Below are 27,535 nucleotides of genomic sequence, written 5' to 3' on the forward strand. Positions count from 1 at the left end.
GCTCTGCCAATGAAATACAAGATCACCTTATTAATATGCACAGACATCACTCATTATTAACTCATCTGAGCTTATGTATATATAAGTACAAATTCCAATTTTTGTCAAAATCAAATAAAATTGTATGGCCTCAAAAATAGTAAGAAGTCTATCAAATCAGATACAAGACTACCTCATCAATATACTTGGATCTCACTCATTACTGACGTCATCCAAGATCTTTTATCATATATGTGTATCTTTCAAGTTTGATTAAAACCTGATAAAAAGCACGGACACCAGACTGTTTACAAGCTCAGTCAATCAGATGCAAGATCAACTTAATTGAAGTCTTATTCATTATCAAACATGTCAGATTTCATGATGATATAAGCATATATTCCAGGTCTGATCATATTCCAAAATGTTCCAAAATCAGATAAAAAATATGGCTTCAATATGCAATTATTTATGGACAGATAATACAGAAAGTAAACTGGATGCAGGGCCATAACATAAACATAATTAACCTTATGATCAGGTGCACCAAAAAAGAGAAAACCTTTCAATGGAAAAAATCACATGATTAATTCATAGTTCACAGACACTTTATTCAATTTTGAAGTGTTGCTTGTTTCCTAAAACATAACTTTGAAAGTGACATCATAAAACTTCTTGGCTACTTCCACTTTACATTGATCAGGTAAACAAATGAATCACTACTGGACCATCCAAGAAAATTAAAACCGAAGTCTTTTGTATACATAATTAATCATTACAGTTCTGATTGATATGATCCCATTCTTAAACAAAAATAGGCCACAAAACCTTAATTAATAGGCATTAATGTCAATGACTCAATAAAAAGATTTGTCAGAATGAAAGGTGTTAATGGAAGACATGTCCCTCCACACCCACTAAAAACTGACCTAAAAACTTCACTGGTCTGAAGGACAGAAAAGAATAATATTTATATCCTCTAACACTGTTCTCATAAGGAAATCGGATAAAAGTGTGCTGCTAATGACAAAACAGCCAGAAACTCTGATCCACATGACTCTTGTTCTTCAATTCATTCATGTCCATTATCTCTTCAATTAAATTACACTCATTAACACTCAGTCTTTGAATTTAGCACAACCAAACTGAACCGAAACAAACTTATTAAAAACATACAAGTCTTTCAATGACTGAACAATCTATAGCTAATTTTTACAGCATAGAAAAAAGATATGCATTCTTAGCCCTTCTTGTACTTGTTAAAAAGTCATCATATAACATGTACTAGAATATCAGACCAATATTGTCAATCCAGAAGAAAGCATGAACCTGTCACTGTTGTACGTGTTTTATACCCAGCAACATGTACCAGAAAGCTTAATTAAAGCTGATTAGTGGCAGTAATGCAAAACTCTGCAGGGTATGCAAATGGCAGCAGGGAGACTAAACTGACACTAAGCACAAATGGTGTATCAGCCTTCACCAGACACTTGGATTGCTAAAGCTGGTCCCCATGCTTTCTTGAGACAATGATGCAACTTAAGATCATGGCCATTAACGTTTGTATAAACCCATGCATTTACACAATTTGTGACAATTCAAGTAGCTAGGTCTTCTTAAAGCTGGATTTAAAATTTGAAAGTTTCAAATCAGTCTTGGTTTTTTAAACTCCTACAAAGGCATAACTTTACCTAAAAAGGTGTTCTTAAGTTTAATCAAGGGGAAAATGTTTGGTTTCTCCTGAAACCAACTTTTGAATAACTGATTATCAAACTAATTTTTAACACTTAAAAATTCCCCCTTGGTCATCAAATTTGGGAACCAGTGTGAACCAAACTGAATTTGAAAAAATCCCTACATGTCACAGAAAGATTTTTCAGTTACATGGAATATGTTTAATAGAAGGTAACCAGGCAGGAATGTTAAGGAGTTCTTTTTCTTCAAAATGCACTGGTTCAACCAAATGCCTGTACAAATCTGCAGTACTGATCATCACACCAATCAGGTGCAATATTATCCTTTGTCTCCCAATGGGCAAAACAGTACCACTTTATCTTTGGATTCCAATTCCAGCACAGCTTATGTGAATATCCTTGATATTATCATACAATGCCAGCACCACATCCTGCCCGACTGACTATCATATTGCTGATAAATGACCAGTGGTCAGTCTCGATGTCATAAACTTCTGCACTTCGAAGGCGATTGGAACCATCAAATCCCCCAAGAACATATATCTTTCCATCAAATACAGCAATGCCTGGCCAGGCCCTAGGAGTGTTCATTGGTGTTAAAGTGGTCCATTGTCGAGTGATTGTGTTGAACCTATAAAAATCAACAGAGGAATTAATAGTATTGTGACCAAATGTATTGTTTGTAAAGCTGAACTTTTACATTTTGAATCACCAAGCATAAAACAATGTTTAATAATGGGCAGTCATAGTTATTGCACATGCATTCAGTCTGGACTTTTTTCAAGCTTGAAACTACACAAGTCTGTTTTTGAAAACTTTTATTGGAAATAATGGTCAAACAAGTCCATAAATTTGCATATTTTTAGACCATATATATTCTCTATTTTCTGTGTTAAGTTCAAATCATCTACATGCTCAATTTCTTTCACTATAATCCCTTTACGGATTTGTCTCACAATAGAAATGGGTACAACACTCATTACTGTGGACCATATGCAGTATTTTGCCACCAGGTGGGTATGACACTTGCTACTGTTCATTTGGGTTGCATTTTGCCACCAGGTGAATGGCTGTGGATATGATCACCATCTTTCAAGCAACCAGTCTCTGTAGATTAGATACTTATTTATGTCTTGATGCTCACACTCCATCAACCAGTCTCTGTAGATTAGATATTTATTTATGGCTTGATGCTCACACTCCATCAACCAGTCTCTGTACATTAGATACTTAATATTTATGGTTTGATACCCACACTCCATCAACCAGTCTCTGTAGATTAGATACTTATTTATGGCTTGATACTCACACTCCATCAACCAGTCTCTGTAGATTAGATATTTATTTATGGCTTGATGCTCACACTCCATCCACCAGTCTCTGTAGATTAGATACTTATTTATGGCTTGATACTCACACTCCATCAACCAGTCTCTGTAGATTAGATATTTATTTATGGCTTGATGCTCACACTCCATCCACCAGTCTCTGTAGATTAGATATTTATTTATGGCTTGATGCTCACACTCCATCCACCAGTCTCTGTAGATTAGATATTTATTTATGTCGTGATACTCACACTCCATCAGTCTCTGTAGATTAGATATTTATTTATGGCTTGATACTCACACTCCATCAACCAGTCTCTGTAGATTAGATATTTATTTATGGCTTGATGCTCACACTCCATCAACCAGTCTCTGTACATTAGATACTTAATATTTATGGTTTGATACCCACACTCCATCAACCAGTCTCTGTAGATTAGATACTTATTTATGGCTTGATACTCACACTCCATCAGTCTCTGTAGATTAGATATTTATTTATGGCTTGATGCTCACACTCCATCAACCAGTCTCTGTACATTAGATACTTATTTATGGCTTGATGCTCACACTCCATCAACCAGTCTCTGTACATTAGATACTTATTTATGGCTTGATGCTCACACTCCATCAACCAGTCTCTGTAGATTAGATATTTATTTATGGCTTGATGCTCACACTCCATCAACCAGTCTCTGTACATTAGATACTTATTTATGGCTTGATGCTCACACTCCATCAACCAGTCTCTGTACATTAGATACTTATTTATGGCTTGATGCTCACACTCCATCAACCAGTCTCTGTACATTAGATACTTATTTATGGCTTGATGCTCACACTCCATCAACCAGTCTCTGTACATTAGATACTTATTTATGGCTTGATGCTCACACTCCATCAACCAGTCTCTGTACATTAGATATTTATTTATGGCTTGATGCTCACACTCCATCAACCAGTCTCTGTACATTAGATACTTATTTATGGCTTGATGCTCACACTCCATCAACCAGTCTCTGTAGATTAGATATTTATTTATGGCTTGATGCTCACACTCCATCAACCAGTCTCTGTAGATTAGATACTTATTTATGGCTTGATGCTCACACTCCATCAACCAGTCTCTGTAGATTAGATATTTATTTATGGCTTGATGCTCACACTCCATCAACCAGTCTCTGTACATTAGATACTTATTTATGGCTTGATGCTCACACTCCATCAACCAGTCTCTGTACATTAGATATTTATTTATGGCTTGATGCTCACACTCCATCAACCAGTCTCTGTACATTAGATATTTATTTATGGCTTGATGCTCACACTCCATCAACCAGTCTCTGTACATTAGATACTTAATATTTATGGTTTGATACCCACACTCCATCAACCGGTCTCTGTAGATTAGATACTTATTTATGGCTTGATACTCACACTCCATCAACCAGTCTCTGTAGATTAGATATTTATTTATGGCTTGATGCTCACACTCCATCCACCAGTCTCTGTAGATTAGATACTTATTTATGGCTTGATACTCACACTCCATCAACCAGTCTCTGTAGATTAGATATTTATTTATGGCTTGATGCTCACACTCCATCCACCAGTCTCTGTAGATTAGATATTTATTTATGGCTTGATGCTCACACTCCATCCACCAGTCTCTGTAGATTAGATATTTATTTATGTCGTGATACTCACACTCCATCAGTCTCTGTAGATTAGATATTTATTTATGGCTTGATACTCACACTCCATCAACCAGTCTCTGTAGATTAGATATTTATTTATGGCTTGATGCTCACACTCCATCAACCAGTCTCTGTACATTAGATACTTAATATTTATGGTTTGATACCCACACTCCATCAACCAGTCTCTGTAGATTAGATACTTATTTATGGCTTGATACTCACACTCCATCAGTCTCTGTAGATTAGATATTTATTTATGGCTTGATGCTCACACTCCATCAACCAGTCTCTGTACATTAGATACTTATTTATGGCTTGATGCTCACACTCCATCAACCAGTCTCTGTACATTAGATACTTATTTATGGCTTGATGCTCACACTCCATCAACCAGTCTCTGTAGATTAGATATTTATTTATGGCTTGATGCTCACACTCCATCAACCAGTCTCTGTACATTAGATACTTATTTATGGCTTGATGCTCACACTCCATCAACCAGTCTCTGTACATTAGATACTTATTTATGGCTTGATGCTCACACTCCATCAACCAGTCTCTGTACATTAGATATTTATTTATGGCTTGATGCTCACACTCCATCAACCAGTCTCTGTACATTAGATACTTATTTATGGCTTGATGCTCACACTCCATCAACCAGTCTCTGTAGATTAGATATTTATTTATGGCTTGATGCTCACACTCCATCAACCAGTCTCTGTAGATTAGATACTTATTTATGGCTTGATGCTCACACTCCATCAACCAGTCTCTGTAGATTAGATACTTATTTATGGCTTGATGCTCACACTCCATCAACCAGTCTCTGTAGATTAGATATTTATTTATGGCTTGATGCTCACACTCCATCAACCAGTCTCTGTAGATTAGATACTTATTTATGGCTTGATGCTCACACTCCATCAACCAGTCTCTGTAGATTAGATATTTATTTATGGCTTGATACTCACACTCCATCAACCAGTCTCTGTAGATTAGATACTTATTTATGGCTTGATACTCACACTCCATCAACCAGTCTCTGTACATTAGATACTTAATATTTATGGTTTGATACCCACACTCCATCAACCAGTCTCTGTAGATTAGATACTTATTTATGGCTTGATGCTCACACTCCATCAACCTGTCTCTGTAGATTAGATATTTATTTATGGCTTGATACTCACATTCCATCAACCAGTCTCTGTAGATTAGATACTTATTTATGTCGTGATACTCACACTCCATCAGTCTCTGTAGATTAGATATTTATTTATGGCTTGATACTCACACTCCATCAACCAGTCTCTGTAGATTAGATATTTATGGCATCATGGGAGTGCTCACCAGTTATTATGTACTTTTGAAAGAGTGACATAAGTAAGGTGAAGTTGTTTGCATTTAAAACATGCACAGTGGAGAGAATGTTGGCATACCGCTAAGCTACTTTAATGTAATGTGAATGACATTTCTTTAGATATTGCACTTTTGGAAACTGTACATGATCTAAGGACACTGCTAACTAAAATGATTGCACATTTTGCTAAAAAAAATCAGCCTGAATTAGTCTAAAGTACACTATCCATAGAAGCTATTAAAATAGGGAAAAATGATTCAATCATACACCAAAATAAAGGGAATTAAAGTTCTTTGAACTGTACCTAAGATATACAAGGTCTTTTTTAAATAGCCAGTATAACCAGTGAGAAAAGCCAGGGAAATTCTTTTTCTTTAAAATTCTAACCCTATGCAAAATATGAAACTATGAAGTGCCATCAGTGCTCATAATCCATCAACCAGTCTCTATAGATCAGATAATTATATCTTGATGCTAACACTCCATCAACCAGTCTCCATAGATTGGATACTTATTTATGTCTTGATGCTTACACTCCATCAACCAGTCTCTGTAGATTAGATACTTATTTATGTCTTGATGCTCACACTCCATCAACCAGTCTCAGACCTGCCAACCCTGACGAGTCCGTCTCAATAAATCAGTTGATTTTTTTCAGTAACATTGACCAGTTTTCAGTAAGGTGTAACAAAATATCAAGAACTGCTATTGTAAAGCTGGAAAACGCAATTAAAAGTTTGACGCATGGACAATAAACATTATCTTCAACCGAAAAGTTTGTAAAGTACGCATAGACTTTATTTACCACTGGTACAGTTGCACAAACTCTAGTTCCAAACCCTATGCAGCTCAATGGCTTGTTGCTATCTCTTAATTTGACACAATTCTTGGAAATTATTTTCCATTTCACATGATGACAGCAATCATATCTACTGCCTCGAGACATACTCAAATTGGCATGTGATGTCCAGTAAACGTAACTGTGTCCTTTCTGGCTTTTATTCACAAGAATCTGAAGACTCCTTTTTATTCTTCTGTGTTGATTATTAACACTTTTCTAGAAGCTTATTTTCCCTTTCATCTTAAACATGCATCGCTTTCTGGATGTCATTTTTAAAAATTATATAATCAACAGTCTGATCATGCAGACACTTCTCATGAACAAATAGGTGCAGTTTAAAGCATCTGGGGTGCTGCTGTAAAGTTAGTCTGGTTTCATGATTCTTAATATCTGATCTGAGAACAACAGAGAATTAAAATGAATGATACCATTGTAATGGGTCTGAAACTCAGCTGACACAAGTTACAAATGATCAACATAAGTTGTCTCATAGTCATTCATGGAAGACCATAAACAAAATTTTTATTTTTTGTGGGCCATAAACCATCTCATGTGCAGCTTTGTACCTAATGTAGTGGAATTTGAAACGCAAGATATTTTTTATGTGGCCAAAAGCTGCATGCTATATTTGGCTAAACTCCAATCAATTATGATTTTTAAGGATCATAAGGATAGACAAACAGGGCCACAGCTTTTGTAAATGATGCCATGGAATACTAAAATTAAACTCAACAGTGTTGTCAGCATGAAGCTACATACCAAAAGTTATCTCGTAGAAACCAAGTCAGGAGGGCAAGCAATAAGGGGGCTATAACTATCAGGAATGAAACTATACCTATAAAAGGAACATACCTATCTGTGAGATACTGTTCAAAGCAAAAATACATCAGAATATGCTGAATTGTTTTTTAGCTATGCCAGTTACGAGTGACATCCATGTGAAGACATAGAGTTAATTTTAAGTGCATTAACTCTATCTGAAATGGAGTCTACAATGCCAATAAAAGACACATCTAAAGTAATAAGACAATACACACCAAACTGCATCAGAATATACTGAATGGTTCTCATGCTATGCTGGTTACAATGGTATGCTAAAGTTGAGATGCAATATTAATGGAAAATGGGCAATACCTCCATCAAAATTGTACCTGAAAATATGAAATCTTTAAAAGTTGAATCTATATGAGTTAATTCAACTCCCAAATGGCATTCAATTATATAGGGGATGCTTAGGGTATAGGTGTAGGTACTGGCAAGATTGGATGATGTGTATATAAATGAATATAAATGAAACATTACATTTATTTTTTTATATGCATTATATATATATATGTTAATCAGGCTAAAGAAAAATGATAAAGTAAGGAAGTATAAATTAACTAAATCTCTAAGCTGCTTTTTGTTTTTTGTCAAACAGTTTACTATGACAAGAAATTCATTAACAGGACTTAAGATAAAAGGAACTGAATGTAGCAGTAATGAAAACATGGAAGCATAGACCTGGAGTTATATGGGAAACCATGGCAACATCCAGGAGAGTGAATCATTGTGGTGGTTTACCATAGTGTGGATTGGTACAATCAGTAATTTTTCTTTCCACACGATCCCATTCTAATCATGGGAACTAATATTCTGCATAACTGTAATGTATGAAGTTCTCAAGGGTTGTAACACTATTCAAACTTAAGTTGATGAGATAAAACCCATAAAAGGCACAACTAGGACTATGACACAATGTACAGACCAAACAGTACCTGAAAAATGAATAGTAAATTAAAATTTGAGACAGTACTTAACAATACTCATCAAGAGGACATTAATCCGTGTTCATAAGTCCATAAAATGCCAAACGAACAGCCATAAGTTTATACCTCTTAAGCTGATGATCAGTCCTATTAAAATGACATACAGTATCTTAAATTGTGTTTGAAAAGTTATGAATTTATGGTGTGCCAATTTTGGTCATAAAGTTGACATACATCTGCAGTGTAACTTATTTTTGACCTGTCAAAATGACGCCACTATGTACTACTTCAGTCATGTTGGCAAAGAACATCCCGTCTGTATTACATGCCTGACTCATTTAATTCAAAACATTAGTAAAAAATTTCCAAAAATATCTTTAAAAAATTGTCATCACTATCTATATGTACTACTTCAGTCATGTTGGCAATGCATCTTTTGGTTCTGAAAATTCAATTTCAGGCAAGGTGCATTAGCTAAGCTTCTAACTTTTAATACCTTTCCAGCTCCAATAATCTGATATACTTCATATCTTTACAAATAAAGTGCCATTATTTGTCAAAATAAATCATCTGAAAATAAACCATGCTGGAATTCAGCCATTTTGGGTTTTCTAGGTAGCCAGTATTTCAAAGAAAATAGAAGCATAGGAACAACCACAACACCAATATTATTATTACTGAAATGATAATACTGAAAAGATAACAGAAGCACTGAAACAACAACATCACCAATAATAATAACAATAATAATAATAATAATAATAATAAATTGTACTTGGTGTAAATTTCAGTATCGATGTGATGGTGGGTGTTTTGGTACAAATGCTACAGAATGCAATTACACATCATCAATGTTAATATATGTAATTTAAAGTGATTTCTTGTTTGTACAATGCATGTATACATAAATTATACTATAAGCGACCTCTAATTCCTGTCTGCTAGGGAGGGTTAATTGAAGAAGTTCCACTCAACAGTAAAGTCAACCAAAATGTCTAATGAAAGAAACATAACTAAGAAATTGGAAAGCTGTTACCAGTACACAATATTTATTGGAATAAGACAAATATACTCCTGAAACACTCGTTGCCTGCACTCTTGTACTGTAACAATTTGATACTGACATTAAGTTTCGATGTCTTGTTCCTGGATCATTTCAATAAAATGTCTCAGCACATAACAGTCTGTTTCAACATGTTAAATAAATTAAATAATGATTGGAAATCATAGAGTGACCCCAACAGACGAGAGGTAAAGATTTGCTTTGTATTCGTTTAACCATGGTTACCAGTGTGGTGGGAGATAACTGCAAGATAATTTTGAAGATTAATTACTCAACATTTGCTACATAATTTTCCAAATGCTTGCCTCTGCATATTGTTAAAAACAAGGACGTTCAAATGTTCAAAGTATTGCTTATTTTACTAGCTTTTCACCTAAATAATGTCCAAATAATTCAGAGTATTATTATTACTTTGTCAGTCCTATACTATTATTATTATTTAGCAATTTCTATATGTCATTACCTAAAAGGGGTGTTGGACTTCACAGGTGTTATTTATGGTTTTGAATTTGACCGCCCTCTGCAGTTATCTGACAAGTACTGTCTTCCACTCCAATATATAACCTTCGGTTTTATACCATGTGACAGTACTGAACCAATCAGAATTGGCAGATCGAATCTGCCAACAAATCAGATGTGGCAAACTGGCAAACCTCAGTCTAGCGCAAATCTTGTGATATCAACTACGTATGAATAAGGTTCAATATATTCCAGCATATAAAACATTCTCACATCTTATATCTTATTCTGTACAAAACTCTGAGACAAAAACTCTGTATCCTAATTTTTCTTTATAGTTTTCTGAAGCAGAACAACAGTTTCGAACGGATAAACTGTGGCAAAACCAATGACAGGGTATAATGATACTAAATGAATTGCGTTTGCTGGGGAGGTTGCAGCTATGCACAAAACAAACTGCATTACTCAATAAATCTAACAGTTTTTATATAAAGTCAGTATATTTAAGATATTACTTTCGGCAATAAGTTCACTGTGACTTCATCTGAGTGTAAATGTATGTGAATCACATACCTGTAATATCTAACCATTGAGGTTATGGGTCACAAACGAACAACAATGGCACGAACAACCTGAAACTTCATGTTTAATACACATGTCGTGATGTTCACATCAAGCAACCACATGATGGAGAAACACATTTGGTATTAAATGAGGTAACACAAGCATGTAATCTGTGCAAGAAACGGTGCTGAATATAAAATGTCAAACCTTAACAAGCCAAGTGTTGTTGTTGTTGTTGTAGGGTTCAGCACACGATAGGCTATACATGGCAGCTAGTGTTAATGGTGGAGGAAGAACCTGGGAAAACCCCGGAAAGAACCACTGACCCATGAGAAGCTACATGGCAAGCTTTCTCACATACCCACATTAGCCAAATCCAAGACTCGAACCCACGCAGTCAGAGGTGAGATGGCAGAGATCCATAATGGAGAGCGCTTTAGACAACTCAGGGCCTCAACAAGCCAAGTGTAATACAATGATCAACATGGTAATAGATAATACTTATTGAAAGAGATTTCCTACATGCATAATAAATATGGGATTACCCAACTAGTAATTCCGTATAATCTGACTCCATGGACCGGAGGAAGTCTAAGAACATGCCTATGAAGTGGCGCAGAATCTACTTAATCAAAGTGCTGCCTTCAATATCAGGGGAAGTAACTGACCAATGTCTCCAAATAATGGAATGTAACAAAGATACTTCATCATCATTAGGTATATATTCCGCATAATTTGCATCACTTCAGTAATAACTGGGTACATATTCCACCTAATCTGCATTAATTAAGTCATTAATTAAGTCTGAAGAATTCCCTGACACCTTTATAAGAAATAAAATTCAGTCTTCTGCCAGATGACAATTTTAGAACTGCTATATTTTTCTTTGTTTCTTCTATCTCTGCCTTTGACAAACACTGTCAGAAGCAAAATAATGTAAATTCACATTCCGAGGACAACTTTTAAGAAATTTAGTGAAAGTGTGCCCAGATTAAGACTGGCACTTCAATCCTGAATATCCACTCTTGTACCTTATGGAAAGTCTATTATTTTTAGACAAGATGAAAAAGAAATGAACGACAACTGTGACCATTACTTTTTGTTAAAAGACAGTTAAAAAGTAAACTCTTTGTTTTCACAGAATTTTCCAAGAGGAAAAATTGCAATGTGAAGTATATTTAGAGAAATTTCTTGAGGAAAAAAAAACATTTCACATGCTACAAAATGTAACTGTAACAAACTGCTTTCGAAACCCCAACAGTGAACTAAATGATTTAATTTATAAAGTAATGATGTGAAAAAAAGCAGGACTTGCATGATTGGTATGTACCTTTCCACTAGATCATAGTACTGGTCTGTGTGACGGTATCGTCCACCAAATGCGTAGATAAAATGATCCATGGTGACTAGAGACAGTCCAGACCTGGCTTTCTCCATCTCTGATACAAATGTCCACTCCTCAGTGACAACATCATAACACTCCACACTAGCTCGATCCATATGCAGGGTCTTATCATAGCCACCTGACAAGTAAATACATCGATTCAACGGATTAAACAGCGTCCTTTTGTAAGGGATCATTGAGAATAAAATACAGTAGAAATGTTACTGGTCTGAAATAATGTTTCTAAAAAAAATAAAGGTGCAAACTTTTGAAGCCTACTTGGTTTATAAAGGCATTCTCAAAATATTACTGGCTATACTATGCCAAGGAAATAGGAGCTAAGTGCCTTCCTAAGAACACACAGATGCAATCTACATAGAATGACGCAGGGAGGTATCAAACCTGTAACCTTTGGATTATGAGTTTGATGCTCTACAACTGAACTACCATAACTCCCAAGCAAAATTTGATCTTCAATGGACCATCCAAGAATGACAAAAGCAAAAAAGTAATTTTCAAGTGCTTAGCATAATACTCATGTTGCCAGCAAATGAATGAACTGTATTAGACTTAAGTTTAAGAAAGCATAGTTGTTCTTTTGTAGCCGCTTATACTAGGAACAAAGTGGAAGTAAGTGGAGGAAAGCTCCAGTCAAACAGCATTATCCCCAGTAAAATCCAGCCCTCAGGGCCTTGGTAAAGCTAGTGCTGAATAAATAAGGCAAGCAGACAAAGCTAATGATTAAGATTTAATATTTAAAGACCATATTTAAAATGGGAAACACATTTCAAAGAAAATTCTAAAACAACACAGACATTCAATCAGTTTATTTCTTGTAACTCAACATCAAAGACATCGTCTGCTATTCCTGCCCAATGGATTCTTAAACTGCAGATGGGTAAAATCAGAGCATGCACGAAATGTTACTTCCTGCCATACTAAACTGTTTATCAAGTTAACTATGTGGAAGATGACTAACTTAATAATATTCAGTAATAAACTTTTCTAGAGAAAGGAAACTGTCCTCTATTTTGTGTAATAAAAAAGCATACAGAAATAATTTTACAAAACAGAAGTAACAGCAGTCATTGCCACTTCAATAACATCTACAACAATAATAATGGTTTTTACTACCACCAAAAACAACCCCTACAATATATCACTTTGGTATTATTATAAAAATTTATGAAGTTCACCAAATGGTCCTTTATTTCTCCTAAGTCTGCCAGGAGGGACAAGTATCTACACCCTTGAGTCCTGGATATTCTCTGACTTTTCAACAAACAAAAATACTGAATACAAGGTTCTGAAAAGGCGTCTACATTAAACAATCTTGAACTAGATAAATACCCTATAAGCTCTGAAGTTTCTTAAAAATTATAGTTCATTCTAGCTATAACCTTTTGTCACCAAAGGTTAATAAAAACATTTAGGACAATATATTTGAAAAAATTATTAAACAAGGGTTCCATACAAGACTGTCTTGCATATTTGGGAGTTGTAGGTCTGCAAAATAACTTAAACACTGAACTGATGCTGCTTGTACCAAATGACATCATTATCACAATCTTGCATTTTTCCCTTGAAAATGTAAAGACAAAGAAGATATGGTAAAAAAGTAAGTAACAGTGTCACAAAAATAACAATGACAGACCTGCCACATAAATTCGATCTTCACACACTGCCACCCCTACCCCTGCTCGTCGTCGCTTCATACTGGAAACAAATGTCCATGTTTCCTTCTTTGGATCAAACTTCTCCACAATGTTATAACCACAAGATCTGTCTTCCCCTCCTGGAACAGGAAGATAAAGTGTTAATGCACACTCATAGCAAAATATAAATTTCATGTGGCAATTTCTGTATAAAACACAATGTCTAAATTTTTACTGAAAAGTATGTACAAGTATGACCATAAGTAAAAATAGGGAACATGATGCCACGCCTTATAACAAGGTTAAGATTTATTTAAAGGACAAAAATTTATGCTAATATTTTGTATTTCTTGATCGCGATAACATTGCTGTTGTTACCTTTATCACACCATCTTCTACAATATGTGGGCAGTTCAGCTGAAACAGCTGAGTACCTGTCATTTTACCCAAATATGCAAGTAAAGCAAAGCTGACCTTATGTTTTCTTAATTCAGTGTCTTCACATTCACATCTCTTTCCTGGCCACTGAATTCTTTTGTATTCTGTGTCTGGTCTGATTACAGTGTCAAATCTTTCTTTTTTTTCACACAAGAGTAACAGTTTAAACATGATATTTTTTTAATTTTGTATCAATATTGTGTCAATTTATTATTTTTGTCTGCAGTTATATTTCAATCTAGAAGATTCCTGCCAACAATTCACACATTAATTTTAAAGTGATTCAAATTCCATGCATTTGCAGCCCAGTCAGAAGTAAGTGATGAATCTATGTTTATAGACATATTACTAGTAATAGATTACCTGCTATTATTACTTCATTGGTGAAATGTGAAAGCCTGGTGGCAGGCTGATAGCCTATGAAAAATTGTCAATGACCTCACCATCCTTGTCAGCATCTTACTCTGATCTAAACCGAAAGGATAGCTTGAAAATTTGTGGGGCCAAATGCATAAATGCCCTCACTCTGGTGTGACACTGATTAAAGTTAAAAAGACAAGAATGTGGAGTGAGACTGCCAGAATGTTGCTTTCATGACATCATCAAAAGAATGATAAAAAAATTCCCATGATGCAGCTGAATGCCCTGACCTCATGAACTTTGATTTTCATCAAAGGAAGATTTTTCCCAGTTAAAGGCTGACACGCTGTTTTCATATTCTGAGCAATCTGTCTCATAACTGTGGCTGCCAAAATATTATCAGAACCTTTGAGACAGATGAAAAGGCGGATAATTCCCTTTCTTCCTCCTCTGATTTTGATAGAAACATAAACCTCCAACTCGGAAAATAAGACATCTTTCCTGATCATCTGCAGCACAGATATGACTGAGTCATGGGATTTCAGTAAGAACTGGAGCTAATGAAGGTAAATGATTCTTGACCAGAAACTTAGGTTGGCCCAAAAAAAAGAGAGATTGAATCACAGTTTCCAATGAATTGTAACCATCCCTTTTCCCCCAGTGAGGCATAAATTTCAATCCTTCTCCTCGCTGATGCTAGGGAAAGATGGAATACTTTTTTTTAGAAGTAAGATTCTTATCAGAAGCTTCACTCAAAGAACCTACCCAGGTCAGTTCAAGTTTTGCTGCCTCTGTGTGTCTTTGGGAAAGGCGCTTAGATCCCATGACTTTGGCATGATGTAGCAAAAAAATATATTAAAAGTCCCACTAAATCCCCCCTCCCCATTAACAAATGCACTGGAGAATTAGTTATACACACAAGTGTATGGTTGTTATTAAGTATAGGATATATAAGTATGTGTTACATGTAAGTTATATAAAATATGGGTGTTACACAAGTATAGGCTATATAAGTATGTGTTACATGTAAGTTATATGAAATATGGGTGTTACACAAGTATAGGTTATATAAGTATGTGTTACATGTAAGTTATATAAAATATGGGTGTTAGACAAGTATAGGCTATATAAGTATGTGTTACATGTAAGTTATATAAAATATGGGTGTTACACAAGTATAGGCTATATAAGTATGTGTTACATGTAAGTTATATAAAATATGGGTGTTACACAAGTATAGGCTATATAAGTATGTGTTACATGTAAGTTATATAAAATATGGGTGTTAGACAAGTATAGGCTATATAAGTATGTGTTACATGTAAGTTATATAAAATATGGGTGTTACACAAGTATAGGCTATATAAGTATGTGTTACATGTAAGTTATATAAAATATGGGTGTTACACAAGTATAGGCTATATAAGTATGTGTTACATGTAAGTTATATAAAATATGGGTGTTACACAAGTATAGGCTATATAAGCATAGATATTACAGACCTGCCAACCCTGACGAGTCCATCTCAGTAAGGGGGTTGATTATTTTCCGTAAATTTGTCCAATTTTTAGTAAGGCTTAGCAAAATATCATAAACTTCTATTGTAAAGCTGGGAAACATTAATTAAAAGTTTGGTATTTGAAACATGCAACACTGATAAACATGTTCAACTGAAAAGTTAGTAAATTACGCTTAGACTTTATTCACCCCTAGTACAGCTGCACAAACTTTAGTTCCAAACCTTAATGCAGCTCAATGGCTTGCTGCTATCTCTTAACGTGATGTAGTTCTTGGAAATTCTTTTTCCATTTCACATGACGCCAGCAATCATATCTCCCGCCAAGAGACAACCTCAAATTGACTGGTGATGTCCAATAAACGTAATTGTGTCCCTTCCTCCTCTAATTCACAAGAATCAGAATATTCCATTTATTCTTCTGTGTTGATTATTAACACTTTTCAAGAGGCTTATTTTTCTTTTCATCTTAAACATGCATCGCTTGCTAGATGCCATTTAAAAAAATCTATAATCAACAGTTTGATGATGCAGATGCTTCACATGAAAAAATAGGTACAGTTTAAAGCATCTGCAGTGCTGCTGTAAAAGTTAGTCTGGTTCCCTGATCATTTCCACTAATTCTAAATATCAAACCAGGATCCAAATTGAACACGGATGAACAAATTAACCAGATTTTTTAGCAAAGAATTTTTTTTTTGAGTTTTTGCTTTTATGCCATAAGTCCATATTTTAAGAGTAATTTTTGTAAGTCTTACGGCAAAATCATGAGGGTTGGCAGGTCTGATATTATATAAGTACAAGTAATATAAATATGTGTGTTATATACAACTGTAAGTATTGTACAAGTATGGGTGTTATATAACTTATACAAATGTTATATAACCATGGATGTTATAGAAGCATGGGTGTTATTTAAGTTATATATGTAAACCAGATTGGTGTCTGTAAAGCTGATATGCTTCCCTCCTGACCAAAAAGTCCAAAAAAATCAAAATCTTAAAAATTGGTATTTAGATAATGCTATAAATGCCTAAAATTCCAATAATGTCATCTAGGATGCAAACAAACATGCTCACCAAGTATGCAAACAAACATGCTCATCTAGTATGCAAACAAACATAGTCATCTAGTATGCAAACAAACATGCTCACCAAGTATGCAAACAAACATCCCATACAAGTATGCAAACAAATATACCCACCAAGTATGCAAACAAACATACTTACCAAACATGCAAACATACTCATCAATTATGCAAACAAACATACTCACCAAGTATGCAAACAAACATAACCACCTAGTATGCAGACAAACATACCCACTAAGTTTCATTTGTCTACTTGATGCAGTTTTTGCTTAACAGTATTTAATTTAACAGATGTTTAAAAAAAATAAAATTGAAATTTGAAAAATTGCTGTAATAGCTTGTAATAATTGATTCATCTACATATGCACATGTATACCATATCCAAATTTTATTTGTATACTTTTAGTAGTTTTTACATAATCTTGTTAAAAACCAGCTAAGTCCATAAAGTACAAAAAAACCTGAAATATTGCTGCAATGGTGTAAAATTCAATCTAAATCATCAGAACATGCATACATCTACAATATACTGACTCCATTTCAATCATCAGGACATGCATACATCTACAATATACTGACCCCATTTCAATCATCAGAACATGCACATGTCTACAATATACTGACCCCATTTTAATCATCAGAATATCCATACATCTACAATATACTGACCCCATTTCAATCATCAGAATATGCACATGTCTACAATATACTGACCCCATTTCAATCATCAGAACATGCATACATCTACAATATACTGACCCCATTTCAATCATCAGAATATGCACATGTCTACAATATACTGACCCCATTTCAATTATCAGAATATGCACACGTCTACAATATACTGACCCCATTTCAATCATCAGAATATGCATACGTCTACAATATACTGACCCGATTTCAATCATCAGAATATGCATACATCTACAATATACTGACCCCATTTCAATCATCAGAACATGCATACATCTACAATATACTGACCCCATTTCAATCATCAGAATATCCATACATCTACAATATAATGACCCCATTTCAATCATCAGAATATGCATACATCTACAATATAATGACCCCATTTCAATCATCAGAACATGCATACATCTACAATATACTGACCCCATTTCAATCATCAGAATATGCACATGTCTACAATATACTGACCCCATTTCAATCATCAGAATATCCATACATCTACAATATAATGACCCCATTTCAATCATCGGAATATGCATACATCTACAATATAATGACCCCATTTCAATCATCAGAACATGCATACATCTACAATATACTGACCCCATTTCAATCATCAGGACATGCATACATCTACAATATACTGACCCCATTTCAATCATCAGAATATGCACATGTCTACAATATACTGACCCCATTTCAATCATCAGAACATGCAAACATCTACAATATACTGACCCCATTTCAATCATCAGAATATGCACATGTCTACAATATACTGACCCCATTTCAATCATCAGAATATCCATACATCTACAATATAATGACCCCGTTTCAATCATCAGAATATGCATACATCTACAATATACTGACCCCATTTCAATCATCAGAATATGCACATGTCTACAATATACTGACCCCATTTCAATCATCAGAATATCCATACATCTACAATATAATGACCCCATTTCAATCATCAGAATATGCATACATCTACAATATAATGACCCCATTTCAATCATCAGAACATGCAAACATCTACAATATACTGACCCCATTTCAATCATCAGAACATGCATACATCTACAATATACTGACCCCATTTCAATCATCAGAACATGCATACATCTACAATATACTGACCCCATTTCAATCATCAGAACATGCATACATCTACAATATACTGACCCCATTTCAATCATCAGAATATGCACATGTCTACAATATACTGACCCCATTTCAATCATCAGAACATGCATACATCTACAATATACTGACCCCATTTCAATCATCAGAACATGCATACATCTACAATATACTGACCCGATTTCAATCATCAGAACATGCATACATCTACAATATACTGACCCGATTTCAATCATCAGAACATGCATACATCTACAATATACTGATCCCATTTCAATCATCAGAATATCCATACATCTACAATATACTGACCCCATTTCAATCATCAGAATATGCATACATCTACAATATACTGTCCCATTTCAATCATCAGAATATGCATACATCTACAATATACTGACCCCATTTCAATCATCAGAATATGCATACATCTACAATATACTGACCCCATTTCAATCATCAGAATATGCACATGTCTACAATATACTGACCCCATTTCAATCATCAGAATATGCATACATCTACAATATAATGACCCCATTTCAATCATCAGAATATGCACATGTCTACAATATACTGACCCCATTTCAATCATCAGAATATGCACATGTCTACAATATACTGACCCCATTTCAATCATCAGAATATGCACGTCTACAATATACTGACCCCATTTCAATCATCAGAATATGCATACATCTACAAATATATTTAGCCCATTTCATGTCTATCTTGAGTATTTCTGGTGTATGAGCTTTTCAGAATGGATGGATGGACAGATGGACAATGAGGACCAAATATAGGTACCCTGCACAAACAATTGTGACTTCATGTGGTTCTGGTGTTTTAAGCAAAATCAACATCTTATAGGTTACATTGCACACAGGCATGTACTGTGAAGTATCTTGATCAAGGAATACCACAGTGGCCACTTTGGGCTGATCCAATTGTGGGAATCTTAACCAGCCCCCTTCTGGTCACAAGTGCAATGCCTTAATCACTGAATCACCACATCTTCAAAGCATAAAAACAATTATAAAACAAAATTAACATAAAGCAAGCATATATTTTATGGAAAAGTAACTTTTCATTGATGCATCAGATTAAAATTGTCCAAGACAAATGCACAACAAAATGCACAATTGAACAAGACACTGAAAAATCTGTTTATTAATGTCTGCTTTCTAACTTTTAAAAACATTTCTTTCTGACTAACCTATAGCATACAGACATCCCTGAACAGCAGCCACTGCTACAAATGATCGGGCAATTTTCATCTCAGGCTTGGGTATCCACTGCCGCAGCACTGGGTCATAACACTCCACACATCGCAGGTACAGTGTATTCTCTTGTGTATCAACAAGTGCACATTCCCCTCCCACAGCATACAGCATACCATCAAGGGTCGCTGAACCTACTGCTGTGCGAGCAATGTTCATACCAGGCTGAAAAAGGACTAAAAACTAGAGGTATTTCATTTTCACCACAGAACATTTTAATGCTTGCACCACACTATCTGACACCCTCCAAATACCCACCCTCCCCGGAAACATAACTGACAAGTTCCAGTACAAGACAAACTACATATATGATTGGTCTTCCTGCTAAGACTGCATCCATAAAGCTTGGTCAAAATATAATTGAAAGTTTTGTACTTCTAACCTTTGACCCTTCTTGGGGCCCCTCAAGGGAATGGTGAGGGGGTCCTAATAGTAAAATCTCTATTGCAAATGATTACCATAATGACAAGGAAAATACCAAGTTTTGTGCATTTAAAAAATTCAATATGATGCCATTATCAAATGTTACAAAGTGTATGTGGTGTTTTGAAAGTGGGCACTTATGGCCACTTCTAGTACAAGGGCTGTTGTGTCAGTAGAAAGGACCTCATTGAGAAAAGGTTGGTCAATATCAACTTCATTAAATCTCACTAGATAAAACAACTATCAGCACACTTGACTGAAATTGCACAAGGTAAAACTGATTAGGTGTGCAACCAACACATATTTAAACCCCACAAGGTAAAACAGTGGTGTAGTGTGCACAACACATTTAATATCACTAAGTAAAGCTGCAGTTAAGTGTGTACAACACTGATTGAAATCCCACAAGGTAAAACTGTGATTACAACACAATTAAAATCCCACTACATAAAACAGTTGTCAGTTGTGAACAATACACCTGACTGATACCTAAAACAGTTGTTAAGTGTGCACAATGCACATGACAGAAATCCCACCAGGTATGGTTAAAATTGCACAATACACCTGATTTAAATCAACTAGGTTATACAGCTGAAAAGCATTAATCCTACAACACACTTAACTGAATCCCACTGGGTAGAAAAGTTGTTAAGCATTAACCCCGCAACACACTTAACTGAATCCCATTGGGTAGAAAAGTTGAAAATAATTAACGCCACAACACACTTGCCAGAATCCCACTGGGTAGAACAGTTGAAAAACATTAACCCCACAATACACTTAGATGAATCCCACTGGGTAGAACAGTTGAAAAGCATTAACCCTGCAAAACACTTAACTGAATCCCACTACGTAGAACAGTTGAAAAGCATTAACCCCACAACACACTAAGATAAATCCCACTGGGTAGAACAGTTGAAAAGCATTAACCCTGCAACACACTTAACTGAATCTCATTGGATATAACAGTTGAAAAGCATTAAACCCACAACACACTTAACTGAATACCACTGGGTAGAAAAGTTGTTAAGCATAAACCAAAGTGTGTATCTGAGTTCTGGATGATACAACCCAGACAATTGATGACCCAGAATTCTTGTGGAAAAACTGGTCAATACATCAGTACACCTGAATGCTTATGCTTATAGAAAAACATTTCAAGATAAGGGCACCTCAGAATGCTTATGGAACTTCTAGTCAATACAAGGTAACCCAGAATGCTTATGGAAGAAGCAGTCAATAAAAGAATACCTCGGAATGCATGGGAACAGTATAAAATCCTAATGCATTAGTTATAAACTTCAGACATATATAAAATACTGTCACAGTGACAGTCCCAAAGTAATAGCTGAATACAGTGAATGATGCATACTAGAGGTATATCGGTTTACTTGGTGGGAAGGGGAGTTATGGTGATAGGTACCATGGTACTTATCCACTGTACTGGTACTTCAGTAGTTTCCATCTCTATGGAATATATATACAGAAATTCCCTGATAATCTGTTTTGAATTTAATGATAATAAAAGCATGTTTTCATTTTTTACAATAATTCCCCAAAACTGCTAATGGTTTTATAAAACAACTGTATTGGTCACAAAATAATTTGAATATTACAAATATAATTAAATTAATTATATTTATGAACCCTAAATCATTTGTCTGACACATGCCATATGATGGATGAATGGGTTGTTCCAACTTTCTGAAAAATTCTGGTTAAAAAAAATAATGTAAGTTTTCTTAGTTATTTACTGGCATATGTTAAGGTGTTGAGTACAGTGTACAGTTACTCCTTGAGAATCATCATATGATTTTCAGGAGAAATGCTTTCTTTTTAAATTTTATGTAGCATCTCCAGTCCACTAAATATTTTCTCATTTGCAGAGCCAGTATATTTCATGTCTATTAGCCCTTTGTAATAAATAAATTGCCTCAGTGTTAGGATCTCACTTCCAAGTTTCCCTGCCTATATATTACACTGTGTATCAGCAGATTACTGGCTTCAGTCTCAACACTTTTATTTCTGTCTATCATTTCAGCACAATGACTTTTACAGGGTGTTGGTAATAGTATAAGTTTAGTATTAAGCTTTAGTTAGTTTTAGATACATTTGATATTCATATTAACATACACAAGCAAATTTGGTAGGCAGCTTTACTGTAATAGTTACATTAACTATTATGTGACTTCAAGCAAATTTGGTAGGCAGCTTTACTGTAACTGTTGCATTAATCATATGGGACTTCAAGCAAATTTGGTAGGCATCTTTACTGTAATAGTTACATTAACTATTATGTGACTTCAAGCAAATTTGGTAGGCATCTTTACTGTAATAGTTACATTAACTATTATGTGACTTCAAGCAAATTTGGTAGGCAGCTTTAATGTAATTGTTGCATTAACTATTATGATTCTTCCAGCAAATTTGGTAGGCAGCTTTACTATAACAGTTGCATTAACTACAGTTACTAACTATGGGACTTCAAGCAAATTTTTAGGCAGCTTTGCTGTGTGTGATTTGGATTTTTAATGAAGCTTTAACAATTTTTCAGTCATATCGCTACGATGTCTGCAGTGTGGCAGTTAATAGTGATGTCTAGCACTGGGGCATCATGCTGCAAACATGTAGCATGATGTCCCACCCAGTCACATTATCCTGACATGAGGCCGACCAGTCCTAACACTAACCTCTTAATGCTGAGCGCCTAGCGAGGCAGCTGTTAGTACCATTTTTGTAAGTCTCTGTTTTGTCTTGGCCAGGGATCAAACCCACGACCTCGCGCATCCGAGGTGGATGCTCTAACCACTAGGCCACCAGAGCGGTCCAGCTTTGCTGTAACAGTTGATTAACTATGAAAGGTATATTTGATTTAATTATATCTGATTTAATATATATTTATTTCAATTTAATTGTTTGTCAGTTTTAATTATTTTTATTTTTTATTACATACTATTTTGGTTCGAAAGGTGGCATACTTTTGCAGTGTAACATATTTTTCAGCCCCTAGAATAACGTCACTAATTATCTGTACTACTTCTGCCATGTTGGCAATGCATCATCCAGTTTGTATTACATGCCTGAATTATTCAATTCAAAACACAATTTCAAGTAGGGGGCATTAGTTAAAATTTTCAAAAATATCTTAAAAAAGGTACAACCATTGCTCTTTCAAAAAATGTGAAAAATAATATGTTCTTAAGGGGCTATCAAATGAATGATAAAATAATATGGCCAGATGTCTTTAATTTGTATACTTTGATCCTAAACCACTTAGCTTAACAAACAAATGTGCAAAAAGCATATTTTGGGGGGCTTGGGGAAAGCCATTCATCATTTTTTTAAGATTGTTAGGTTTTTATTAGGTCTCCTTAATTTTTTTAATGTTTTTTTATGGCTTTTAAGGTCAAAATGACATTTTAGTTTTTTCAAGGTTTATGAGGTCTGCAGCAGTATACTGTATTGTAGTAGTCAAGAATTACCATGGTGTATCGTAGTACAAAATTTTCCATGGTGTCCAACTCTAATATATATGGTTTTGGACATATAGACATTTGTTATGATGAGAATGACACTGCCATCATCATCACCATAAAAGTGATACCTATGCCTCCACATTCACAGACACAACAACAAAGCTGCCAACCATATTTGGATGAAGTCATATATTAATTAACACAACAACAAAGCTGCCTACCAAATTTGGATGATATCCCATAGTAATTAACAAAACAATAAAGCTGACTACCATATTAAGTTGATGTCCCATAGTAATTAACATACTTCCTGAATAGAAACAAAGATAGGAGTGTTGCACAACTTGAGACTATAACAATGATGGCTGACAATAAGACTTTGGAGATATCCCCACTATAATGCTGTCCATCAAATCTGATGGAAATTTTAGCTATTAAATGAAAACCAAAAGTGTGTATGTTAGCCAACCACAATAATTTACAGTGCTGCGAACTGTACAAGAGCTAGCAAATAATAAGCTGCACACCAAATAAAATAATCCCTAGTACAAGATATCCTGCAGAAAGTAAGGTGTTAGTGAATGGACAGATGGACATTTGAATGGATGAACATAATTAATGTAGTGTTGTTGCAAATATTTTTTTAGTACTGCCTTCATTACAAGGCAGTTGTTGTTGTAGGGTTTAACACCTTTTTCAGCACACGATAGGCTATACATGGTGGCCAGTACTAATGGTGGAGGAAAAACCCAGGATAACCCTGGAAAGAACCACCAACCCGCAAGAAGCTATTGGCAAGCTTTCTCACATACCTACTTCGGCTCAATCCGAGACTTGAACCTAACAGACAAAGGTGAGATGGCAGTGATCCATAAGGGACAGCGCTTTAGACCACTCGGGGCCCCTCATTACAAGGCAGATAAAACGGTATGTGTACAAGTAGATAATGAGGTTTCAATAGATCTTACCATCTGGCTCCACTGATCCATGAGAAAGTCATATCTCTCAACACTTTTTAGCTGACAATCAGTGTTATTCCTTCCTCCTACAACATACACACAGGGTGGATGTGCACGTGGCGTCAACAAATCCAACGATGTTCTCTCATAATAACATCGTATTGCATTACTAATCATTGCCTGACACTTAGCACATGTCCTGAAGAAATCTGACTTTAGTACAATATTTTCTAAGTATGGCAACTCTAGAAGTCCAAGACGAATTGTACTCAAAACATTACAAGCACTTTCTGCACGATTTTTGGGGTCCCACTGCAGCCATGTACAAGCTGCCTCATAAACTTGATTCTCACTCATCACTTGAAGCTTGTCACAGCGCAATAAATCTGTCAGCCTTTCCTCTGACAGCTGTATGAATTCCTCAGAATGAACAACTTCAAGAAAATTCTGAAAAATGAATTGTCGTGCTGCACTCTCCAACTCTCGGCACATGTATATTTCTGCGAAGTACTGGATACCTGTTGATAAAAAACATCATCTGTAAGCTTTCACAACCTTACAAAAAGTGATTGAACAGTAAAAACTAAGTATTAACCAACAAACTGATGGATAAAATTGCATTCAATTTAAGTGTACCACACTATAGTCAAGTGTACCATACTATAGTCAAGTGTACCATACTTTAATTTGCTTAATTATCTCCAAGATATCTATGGCAAACTATAGCTAGGTATATCAAGGACATCATACAAACTGACAGGCAAACAGATCAACAGATATTATACAGATACATCCTGTAATGCAAACTACTTAATTCTAAAATTGTTCAACTGTGAATGTTATGATGATAAGCACTGTGTTTATGCAGGCAAAACAGGGGTCCAAGTGCACTGTAGTACAAACTTTTGACAGACAAGAGTCCAAGTGCACTGTACAGGGATCGTCCTGTGCTTCGCCAATGTCGCAAATTGCGATTTTTTTCCTTATTGGCGACAAAAATATCCCATCTGGCGATTTTTTTGGCGACAGACTTTTTGGTTATTTAATTTGTACATACAATCATGGATTTTGACTGGATAAATTAAAAGGGAGAATGAAAGGAAGCCACAAACTTGACTAAGCAATGCATTGAAATCAATCTGTTACACAAACGATCCTTTGTTCGTATTGACAACCCCATCTTTAGAGTGCAATGTTACATCATAATCTGCTTATGCTGACATCTGGGCAGAGTACTGTATGCTGTGACACAGTCAATCATGCTACCAAACTATACCTACAACTGACCGACTTCTGAAGACGCGAATAGAACAGATACAATTAATTGAATGGCTAATCCTTCTGGTTTTTTCTTTTGTTTTTTTTTTTTACATATACCAATACAATAGTTTTGCTGAACCTTCATAGAAAACTGATAACCTTTGAAGTACCGACTACTGTGTATAAATACAAAGCAAATGGAAAAAATCTCAATCACAATTATATCTGTCGCCAGTACAGCATTTTACTCATTGATCTTTTCCTTTTGCCATCAATCCGTGTTACCGCTGCAGAGACTTAAACTCCGCAACAAGAAATAGCACAAGAAAAACCCAGTTTTGCATAATTAATAATAATTATTTATTTCGCAAAATACAGGAGTGAAAGAATCCCTAAAGTGGGTGTGAATTTATGCTTATATATACGGTCCAATATTGCCAGGTGTTGACTTCTGTAAGTTTCATTCGTGGAAATGGAGACCCTATTTTGCTTGTCGAGAAAATTCATACAGCATTCAGTGATCATTCTTGGGATTTAGGAAGCAATTCACTGCAAGCTTTGTGAAGCTAGCCATGGGGGGGGGCTGCTGACAGACTACTGGTGTCACCTGTCAGCACTGTAGACTGTGAACGTGGATTCAGTAAGATGAACCTCATAAAAACTGACATCAGAAATAAACTCTGCATTTCATCTCTCGAGAATTTAATGAGAATCAGCATGTACAGATGTGAAAAATTAGACTTTGAAACTACACTCAACAAGTGGGCAGCCCTAAAATCGCGACGGACCTTCATGTAACACTTTGTAACATTTTGTTAATGCTTGTTGTAATTAGAGTATTAACTAACCCATCTTTTGTAATTTTCATTGCCTATTACATTAATAGACTAAATTAACACTTGAAAAAATGTACACTACTTGTTCTGGCGACACTTTTTGAAAATTGGCGATAAAATATTAAGGTTGGCGATTTTTTTGGCGACAGCTTTTTAAAAGCCAGGACCATCCCTGACTGTAGTACAAACTTTGGACAGGCAGGAGTCCAACTGTACTGTAGTACAAACTTTAAACAAACAGGAGTCAAAGTGCACTGTAGCACAAACTTTAGACAGA

The 27,535-nt window shown here is 35.2% G+C and overlaps 1 protein-coding gene across 3 annotated transcripts in view; it reads right to left on the minus strand.

Annotated features, from left to right (window-relative positions):
* Window positions 1–573: 573 nt before the first annotated feature.
* The window catches only part of LOC149784342 (kelch-like protein 18), a 36,016-nt gene continuing 9,054 nt past the window's right edge, over window positions 574–27,535 (minus strand). For all 3 annotated transcript variants that reach the window (XM_089932390.1, XM_089932389.1, XM_089932388.1), the window contains exons 3-7: window positions 25,172–25,680; window positions 20,241–20,469; window positions 13,778–13,918; window positions 12,070–12,262; window positions 574–2,304 (exon numbers count right to left, since the gene is read on the minus strand). In XM_089932390.1, coding sequence (XP_089788516.1) covers window positions 2,082–2,304; window positions 12,070–12,262; window positions 13,778–13,918; window positions 20,241–20,469; window positions 25,172–25,680 — 1,295 coding nt within the window. In that variant the 3' untranslated portion in view covers window positions 574–2,081. The remainder of the gene's footprint in view (window positions 2,305–12,069; window positions 12,263–13,777; window positions 13,919–20,240; window positions 20,470–25,171; window positions 25,681–27,535) is intronic.

Source organism: Sinohyriopsis cumingii, chromosome 14, assembly GCF_028554795.1.
Source record: "Sinohyriopsis cumingii isolate HCF-2022 chromosome 14, ASM2855479v2, whole genome shotgun sequence".
Classification (NCBI taxonomy): Eukaryota; Metazoa; Mollusca; class Bivalvia; order Unionida; family Unionidae; genus Sinohyriopsis; species Sinohyriopsis cumingii.